Below are 9,086 nucleotides of genomic sequence, written 5' to 3'. Positions count from 1 at the left end.
TTCCGATCTGGTCTATTTTTGCAACTATTTTGGACTCAGAGATGTTAATCTTTCCCTTAAGTCTTGTGATATAAGTTTAACAAGGCCGCATTTGCTTCTCGTCGGTGGAAGGTACTTGCCTTGGTTTTCTTACCCGGAATTGTATCTCTGTGTCTTTTATTATTTATGAAAGTTAAAAAGTATAACATGTTATTTTGACCCCTGTGGCAGTGATGCATTTGCTCGTCTGTATGACAGAAGGATGCTACCACCACTGACATCCTGCCAGCAAACGGCATCTCCTCCTATGTGTGTCAATTATTTCTGTCCAATGCATCTTTCTGAACGTGTTAGTTGATTCTGGTTTCTGCCTTCTTATAGATATTTTTTATAGTCATCTTCTTTCTTCTGTGCATTTTGGATCTCAAAAAATTAATAAACATAGAAGAAAATTCTGGGACAGAATGCTAGACATTCGCATTCTCTTTGGATCGGAGGGGCTCAAAGATTTATATTGGGGCAATTACATTTCTATCGCAATATAGTTTGCCTTGTGAAATGTGTTTACATGCTTAGCTCCAGTTGACTCCCATATTTCAGGGGCGATCAAACTTGCACCTAACACATGTCACTTTCAGTCCTGATGGAGACGAGGTTTTACTTAGTTATAGTGGGGAGCATGTGTACTTGATGAACGTAAATTACGGTAGGTACAATTCAAAGGCTTACTTCTACATGCTTAATGCTGTAATTGCATGCATTATGAGATTTCTTTAAAGAAAAGCAAGTGAATTTTCATATAATGATGCTTCATTTTTCACTTTATTTATTTTATCTGATTTCACTCTTCATGCACATTGTAGTGCAGTTGAAGACATTGTTGCCTCATCTTTGTTGAGTATTCAGATAATAATGCTTGTTTGTGAAACCCTTTTAAAAAAATTGATTAAATGCTATGTGTTATCCTACCAGATCTTTGCTACGTTATCTCTCTTTTTTTCCCAAGATTGCTAGTGATTTAAATGCATGAAAACATTGGCATATTTGTTGTTTTTAATTTTTTTCATTTCAAGCTTCTTTTGTGCCAACGATACATTTAGTTACATAAATTTCTGTCGTTGAGTTGGCAATCTCATTTCAACTATAGAGCTTTGTGGTTTTGCCACCCAATTCTCCATAGAGCTTTGTGGTTTTGCCACCCAATTCTCCATGGAATGTTGATCTTGGAACTTATTTTGCTACTTTGTTTCCCACTCAAATAACTTTACTGCACTTTTCTTTGGATCTGTCGGTTTCAGGCATTGGATCTATGCAATACAGTCCTGGAGATGTAGCAACCCTGTTTTCTTTCAATCAAATATTCCATGGTGTTGAATCTCAACCTCAGGTCTCCAACTTTTCTCAAAATGACAACCACAAAAGCAGCAACCATGCAAGGGTTTGTTCCCTCCTTGTATATTTGTTCCTCAAAATGGTAATCACATTCCATTCTCTTTTTGTTTCCTGCATCTGACTCCAGTATTTTCAGCTGAAAATGTGCAGGGAGTTGGTCGAAATGGCTATAAGATCCTTAGAAGAGGGAGCTGACATTTATTATGCAATAGAGGCATGCAATGAAGTTTTGGATGGGTATCCCGATGAGATTGAATCTGAGTTAAAACATGAGTGCCTTTGTACTCGTGCCGCCTTATTGCTCAAGGTCCTTTAGAACTATTGTCCAAAACTGGCTTGCAAGCCTTTCATTTGATTCTTTTTGATGATCTTTAATTGGCAAATTCAATGGTCTTGCAGAGGAAGTGGAAGAATGATGTTCATATGGCTGTACGAGATTGTCAAAATGCTCGAAGAATCAACGCTTCCTCCTTCAGAGCTCATTATTATATGGCTGAAGCATTGCAGCAAGTATATCTCTTAAATTTAGATTTAAAAAATGCTGCATGCGGTATATTGCTTAGATTTGAAGTTTGGTGATTACCCTTTTAGAAATCGATGACTGCTCTTTCGGGGGGAAAAAATTATATGGCATTATAGGAAAAACCTTCTTGCATCCACACATTATGTAGACACTGAATATGAATGAACTGGCATATACTATTTGCTCCATGTCTCAATTAGGCATAAGTCACTAGGGTATTTATGTTAGGTTCACAGATGTCAATGTGTTAACCATTTTGCTATCTTGTTTTGCTCTGGACTTTTATGCTTAGGCTTGGCGTATATGCTCAAGTGAAATCGTCCTGCAATATGCAATTTCTGTGTAGTTTGTCCCCCTTCCTTTCTTATCCCTCTCTATTTACACGCAGTTGGGGAGGTATAAAGAAGCACTTGATTTTGCCGTTGCTGCACAAAGTCTGAACCCACCACCTAATTCTGATATAGTGACTAAGGTGGAGAGTATCAAAAGGGATTTTGAGGCAGGTTTGTGACACTGATGTATGCCTTCGTGCAAATATATGCCCATTATCCTTTTTTTGCTATTTGTTGTTTGTTCATTGAGTTTTACTAGGTTTCAACTAATCCTTTCTGGTAGTGTTTTTGGTGCAACTCCTTTCCGGCAATTACTTAGCACAAGAGTAAAATAATGAGAAAAATATGGAAATCATGGATTCATGAATCTATTGTGGAAATTTTAAAACAAAAACAATGTGGGAATTTGGTCTATTTTTGCAACTATTTTGGACTCAGAGATGTTAAGATTCAGCATGACAACATTTTTCTGTCCTTCCTCCCTTTTGATGTTTGTTCGGTTCTTTTTCTACATTGCGTTCTGCCTTCTCATTATGGGGTACGGGATTGGGTTTGCTTGTTCGACTATTTGTTGTTGGATAATGCCTAATTTCATTAACAATTTTGCTCATCGTGATGTAATTGATTTTAAAAATAACAGAAGTGAACCTGTTCTTTTAGATTAAAAGTCAGTCTCTCATATCCAAGGATATTTTTTTCGGGGTAAAATCTTTGATAAGTCTATGACCAAGGAAAACTATTTTATTAACTTTATGCTTTTCTATACTTTTCTTGTAATTGACAAATCAGCGGAAGCTGAAAAAAATGACAAGACAGACGGTCAGACTTCTAGAGTACTTTCATTGAGTGACATACTCTATAGATCAGAGGCCAACAGTGACACTTCACATGATATGCCGAGATCTGAAAGAGAAGGATCTGAGAATGATGAGGAACTGGAGCTGGATACTGAAACATCAGGATCAGGTGATAGAGGACGTGAATATGATGTGGACTCGAATGCTCTGTGTGGAAATGATAACCAACAATTTCCCTGTGTAGTTGATAGAGCTGCAGAAAACGCTGGTTCTAGTGGCTCCTCTGGCCCTCCATCTTCGTCATTGCAAAATGACAAGTCTTATCAGGTACCGTTTCGTCTATCTGGCATAGAACTTATTTATGCATCTCAACTTAGGCTTTTATCTGCCATAGTTGAAAGAAAGTAATTTTGCTCGGATGGTAGAATAAACATTTTCAGTATTAAAAAAAGGTAAAGTTCTACACTTTTTTAAATACCGAAGGCCGTTAGGATAAGGTTACCTAGTTTCATTGCTTTTAACTGGTGGAGATATGGAAGCGGTAATGCATGTTGTAGCTCATTCAAGAATGATGACCATTTCAAGCCATGTTGGAGTTTTTTTATTGGCTGTAGTTTGTTTTAAGTAGCAGCATCTGTTATATTGTTGACGTGAGATGTTTTTGTGTAAATATTCTTCTGCCAGTATTTTGTATTTCGGTTTTCATTTCCTCTTTTTTTTTCATTTTTCCTCTCATTCTTATTTTAACCGGGCTATTTGTTTCTTGGTGGTTGCAGCCAGAGCAATCCATAGATATGAAACGTAGATATATTGGCCACTGTAATGTTGGAACTGATATTAAGCAGGCCAGTTTTCTTGGTCAGAGAGGTAGGTTGCCTTGGTTTGCCTCCTGGTGCACTGTTTTTGTTTATAAAACGTTGTAGACTGCGAACGCATGCATGTATGTCCGGGAATTCGAAATTCATTTCTGAGTTTTGAGTATGGAAAACCGTCTGTTGAGTCCTTGCCTACTACCCACTTGTTGGCATATGCTGTGAAGCTGCAACTTTACTTGTTGAGTATCCATTGTTATTCCCCCTTCTTGCCCAGCTGAACTAGTTTACTAGAAAAACGTGAACTGATATTTCTTAGAATAAGTTAGAGTGAAGAGCTCCAATTGTAGTGTAGCCCAACAATTTGAGATTATCATAGATATAGAGTATAAGTTGGAAAGAGTTGGTTTCTAAAGAGTTTGGCGTTGCAGATCATGCATATAACAAAGCTATTTACTGGTAGCCAGAAAAAGAAGTCTTGAAATTTTCAGCGGAATGACACCTGCTTTCAATGAATATTTCCTTTTCATTTTTCAGGTGAATTTGTTGCTAGTGGAAGTGATGACGGTAGGTGGTTTATATGGGAGAAACGGACGGGTAGGCTGATAAAAATGCTTCTCGGGGATGAAGCTGGTATGGTGACCATTTGCTTTCCAGAAAATTATCATTCACCATTTTGTCGACTTTTTTTTTCCAGCTTCTAAGATCTTGTCTCTTTTACCTTAGTTGTGAACTGCATACAATGCCATCCATTTGACAGTGTCGTGGCAACCAGTGGAATCGACGACACTATAAAGGTTGAGGTTACACAGGTTTGAATTATATGGGTTTGTTTTACGAACTTCCTTTTATTAACCCACTAAGTGTATGTTTACAGATATGGAGCCCAACTGCGTCAGGCCCGTCAATTGTTGCGGGCGGATCAGCTGGACCCGAGACCGCCAATGTATTGGAAGCTATGGAGGCTAATCAGCAAAAACTAAGCCGTAACCGTGAGGCTATCCTGTAAGTTTTCGATTATCTGAAAACTACCATCTCGTCATATTTGCCGTTGGAGAAATTAGGCTCTCAAACTGGGCTCGATGGAATTCTATTTTGGTGCTATAGGAGACAATATATCTAGAATACTAAGAAAGAAAGAGAGAAAAAAGAAGATGAAAAATTCAGATGGTGTTAGTATACCATATGCACACACAGATTCACAGATATGTTTGGAGAATTTGACTTCGATTTCTTTCGAAGATTCTTTTCCCAAATTTACTCCTCAGTATCATAACTAATAGAAATATGGTTCTATGGTTCAAAGAAAGCTTTGTCATTGTCGATAAATTAAGCTCCGGGATTATCTTGTCCCGATATATGTTGAGTTCATTGTTTTTTTATTTTTGGTTTATTCTGTTCTTTTTGACATTCTGTATCCACTACATATATATATACACAATGCAGGCCCGTGGAGCTGTTGGAGCGATTTCGAATGCACGAGTTTTCGGAGGGAACTTTGCACCCATTTGAATGTACTCAAAGCTAAGTAGGGTCGGCTTTCAGTTTCAGGTAACCTTCTTACATAACAAATATAAAAAAACATTAAACTGATCTAATAATACTATTATGCCTTTTGAAAAAGTCAAACGCCTTTTATGTTCATTCATTGCCAAGTCAAAAGTCTTTAACTAAACACCTTGGTGTATTTTTTTTGTGAAATTAAACTTTTATGTTTGTTTTTTTTTTTGCTGGAAGAAATGGTGGGATTATTTTCCCCTAATAAATAACACTACCTATTTGGTGTAATATGATACCTTTTGTTTCCTTTGTGGCAGATGAATAATAACCAGTTTGAAAGAGGGAAGACTGTCTCAGGTTCAACTTTCTATGCGAGGTTCATTTGCTTTTGTGCTTTTGTACAGTGTGTCCTCTCTCTCTTTCAATATATATATACATGTATATATGTATGTGTGTGTGTGTGTGGTTTGTGTAAATAGCCTTTCTTATATTCTCCCTGTTAATGGAAATATGATGGGCTCAACAATAGCCCACGTAATAATGAAAATGGTTCTTCTATTCGTAGAACTGTTGAGGCCCATTTGATTATCTTCCGGTAAAAATAAAAAAATAAAAAATAAAAAAGGGGGGAAACATGGGTTTTGGAGGGTTTGTGTCTTCTTGTCCTTTTGTTTTTTTTTTTTTTTTTTTTTTCAATTTTCCTTTCTACAGGAATTCTGTTTTTTTTTTTCGTTTCTTTTTCATTTTATCAAGTGAGATCGTTTCTAACGGGAAGACTTATATATGTTTGAAAATAAAAGAAATTTCTCGCTAATATGAATTTCAGTTGTATCCTAACAAGAGATAATATCTTCTAGATTCAAAATTGGCGCTATAAAAAAGGTACTTTTAAGCAGCAGAGAATGTTTGGTTGATTATTTAATCACAGTTTCTAAATATAATTAATCAAATTAATATGTACCAAAATCATAAGCCCTGATCAAACATTACACATGAACCAAAGCGATATTCCCGTATCTTCTCTTCACTGTTCAAATGAAGTAACCAACGCATATAATGACAAAATAAGTAGAGTAAACTATTGCGTAAATGATTAGTATGAAATAATTAGATATAGTGTTGGTGCTAATGTATTGGCCAGCACTATAATAATATTTCTTCAATTGTTTTTTTTCCTTTTTATAAATATTGATATTTTTAATTAATTAATTTCATTTATTGGGCGCTCCATAAAGCAAAAATGGAAACTACTTTTGACCAGATACCTAGCATTTTTATAAAAAAAAATTTGCGTTAGCAATAAAATAAATATTTCAAATTCAAGTATATGTAGATATTTTTTAATTTTAGAACAATTCGATGTGTATTAATTTACAAATAGTGACGAATTTCACCGAATAAAGTGTGATTTCAAGCATGAACTGAGCAACGTGCTTTCCCCTCTGAAGGATCATGTATGTCGGGTTATCGATATGCTTAAGGGATTAATTAATGGAGAACAAAGAAAAAGGGATATGGAGTTGGGCCAACAAGATAATGCATACCTTATCTCTAATAATTTCATGACAAATAGAATATACATATATTTATAATGTATAATTAATTATAAAGATATAGATAATTGGTATGATGTGTGATTAAAGTATGTTTAAGGATAACGTTCAGATAGATCGATACGAACAAAAAAAAAGTAAAGAAGACGACCCATCACCCATCTCTCGAATTTAATGCTCCCAAAATATTATATATATCGGTGTTACAACTTGTTTTAAAAAATGTATAACACCTACGTTAACATAAACAATAATGATATTAATACATTAATGTTAGACACAGGAAATTTACATATATTACATTATATTATATATATATATATGGACTCCACAGTATTAATTATCAAGTTTTGTGAACATTTTTTTAAAATAAAGTAATTAAACATGGTTAAAAAGAAGGAAGCATGGAGACAGTAAACCGGCGTCGGAATCGTAGGGCCGTTTACATGTGTATACTTAATGCATTATTATATGCATACACATATGTTAATCATGTTTGATACTTTGATAAATTCATCAATTAGTAAACATATATTTGTTCAAATCTTCGGATTAAGAGAGGTCCAACAACAACATGACAAACATATACATAATGGTAGGAGCAAATGGGAATTTAATATAATTGTCTGAGAAATATCTTCTCCAACTACAGCTACAAACGAAGCTACCTCACGTCATTATATTACTATTATTATTACTCGTTCACTGAACTTTCGAACGTTGTCGCGTATACAGGCTTCGACTGGTTGTACCGCATCGGTTGCGGTTGCGGTTGCGGGTGATGGCGTTTTCAGGACGTTTGATAGTGATTATAAATGATAAGTACTGACTGGTTGATAAGTGGTTGTTAGTAGCGATTGGGGTGGATACGGTTAGAAGTGAATGATTCGTTGCGGTTGCGGTTGCGTTTTGATATAAATTATAAAAAGAATATTATTTTAAAATAATTTTTTATAATAATTTTAATCAAATTTTCAATATCATTTGATAAAAATTATTTACTAAATTTATAATAATTAAATAATAAATTGTATATATTTTATTAAAATATAATACTAAAAAATAGTATCAAATCATAACACTAAACAAAATTATCATAAATATATATATATATATATTAGAGTTTTATATAATTTTTAATGAGGATGTTTTAGTTTTTTTTGTCAAAACGTTGGAAACCGCTACCAAAATGCAGGTTACATGCTGCGATTAGAAAACACAAGTTTGGCTGCGATTGCGGGTGGTTGCGATTCAACTAGTCAATTTTTTAATCGTCTGCAACCGCCGGAAATCGCAACTGCTCCGTTTACGGGTAGCGCCGGTAACGAGTCGCCCCCATAATACATAGATATTTATTAAATATTTATCTGAAACAATTTTTGTTCACTATGAACTGTTAAATAACAAGAATACACGATTAATTAATCTAGTTATAAATGATGGATTAAATTGATTTCCATGAAAAATATAATTATTTTCGAAATTGTGTAAAAATCATCCAGTTTATTCCAGAAAGAATATATGAATAGCCAAAATTTTGATTTTGCGAATAGATCGAATGTAATTGGACAGCAATTGTTGTATAATTATTTATGAATTTTATAAGATAGAAAAAAAAGGGGAAATAATTAAAGGAAATGGAAATGGTGGGTCGAGCAGCACTATCTTCTATGGAATAAACAGCCAAAAGGTATGGAGCGTTGAAGTGCATAATTATTGGTTTATATATATATTATCATTCTTTACTTACATACATACGTATATATTACATTATATATATATATAATCATTCTTCAATTACATACATACGTATATATTACATTTTCTACATACAGTTTTTTGGTCCGACCAATATTGATGTTCCATTTAGCATGAGTAATGAACAAAAAATAATTTTACCGAACATTACCAGTGAAAAACCAAACTTTGAATATATATATATATATATATATATATATATATATATAAAAGTGTGAGCTTGCTTCCATTGTCTATCTATAAGAAGCTCAACATTGGAGATCTTAAGCCGACAAGGATGGCACTACAGTTGGCGGATAGATCCGTCAAGTATCCTGCAGGTATTCATTGAAAGTCAGGGATTATTATGTTCCCGTTGATTTTGTTGTTTTAGACATGGACGAGAACTCGAAGATACCTATCCTACTAGGCCGACCGTTCTTATCGTCCATATATAACGA

The 9,086-nt window shown here is 34.4% G+C and overlaps 1 protein-coding gene across 2 annotated transcripts in view; it reads left to right on the top strand.

Annotated features, from left to right (window-relative positions):
• LOC104814992 (WD repeat protein iqw1-like) overlaps positions 1-5,500 on the top strand; it is an 8,614-nt gene extending 3,114 nt beyond the window's left edge. Inside the window, exons 8-21 of one of the 2 annotated variants that reach the window (XM_010543265.2) lie at positions 49-111; positions 211-328; positions 580-685; positions 1,278-1,417; positions 1,508-1,678; positions 1,771-1,881; positions 2,283-2,397; positions 3,016-3,192; positions 3,268-3,350; positions 3,800-3,890; positions 4,373-4,468; positions 4,562-4,632; positions 4,713-4,840; positions 5,282-5,500. In XM_010543265.2, coding sequence (XP_010541567.1) covers positions 49-111; positions 211-328; positions 580-685; positions 1,278-1,417; positions 1,508-1,678; positions 1,771-1,881; positions 2,283-2,397; positions 3,016-3,192; positions 3,268-3,350; positions 3,800-3,890; positions 4,373-4,468; positions 4,562-4,632; positions 4,713-4,840; positions 5,282-5,363 — 1,552 coding nt within the window. In that variant the 3' untranslated portion in view covers positions 5,364-5,500. Of the gene's footprint in view, positions 1-48; positions 112-210; positions 329-579; positions 686-1,277; positions 1,418-1,507; positions 1,679-1,770; positions 1,882-2,282; positions 2,398-3,015; positions 3,351-3,799; positions 3,891-4,372; positions 4,469-4,561; positions 4,633-4,712; positions 4,841-5,281 lie in introns of both variants that reach the window. The other variant, XM_010543264.2, reaches the window with a different exon arrangement.
• Positions 5,501-9,086: the final 3,586 nt, after the last annotated feature.

The sequence above is a fragment of the Tarenaya hassleriana genome, unplaced genomic scaffold (genome assembly GCF_000463585.1).
Source record: "Tarenaya hassleriana unplaced genomic scaffold, ASM46358v1 Cleome22, whole genome shotgun sequence".
NCBI lineage: Eukaryota > Viridiplantae > Streptophyta > Magnoliopsida > Brassicales > Cleomaceae > Tarenaya > Tarenaya hassleriana.
Note: the sequence above shows the minus strand (reverse complement) of the source record. Positions and strands in the feature narration are given on the sequence as shown.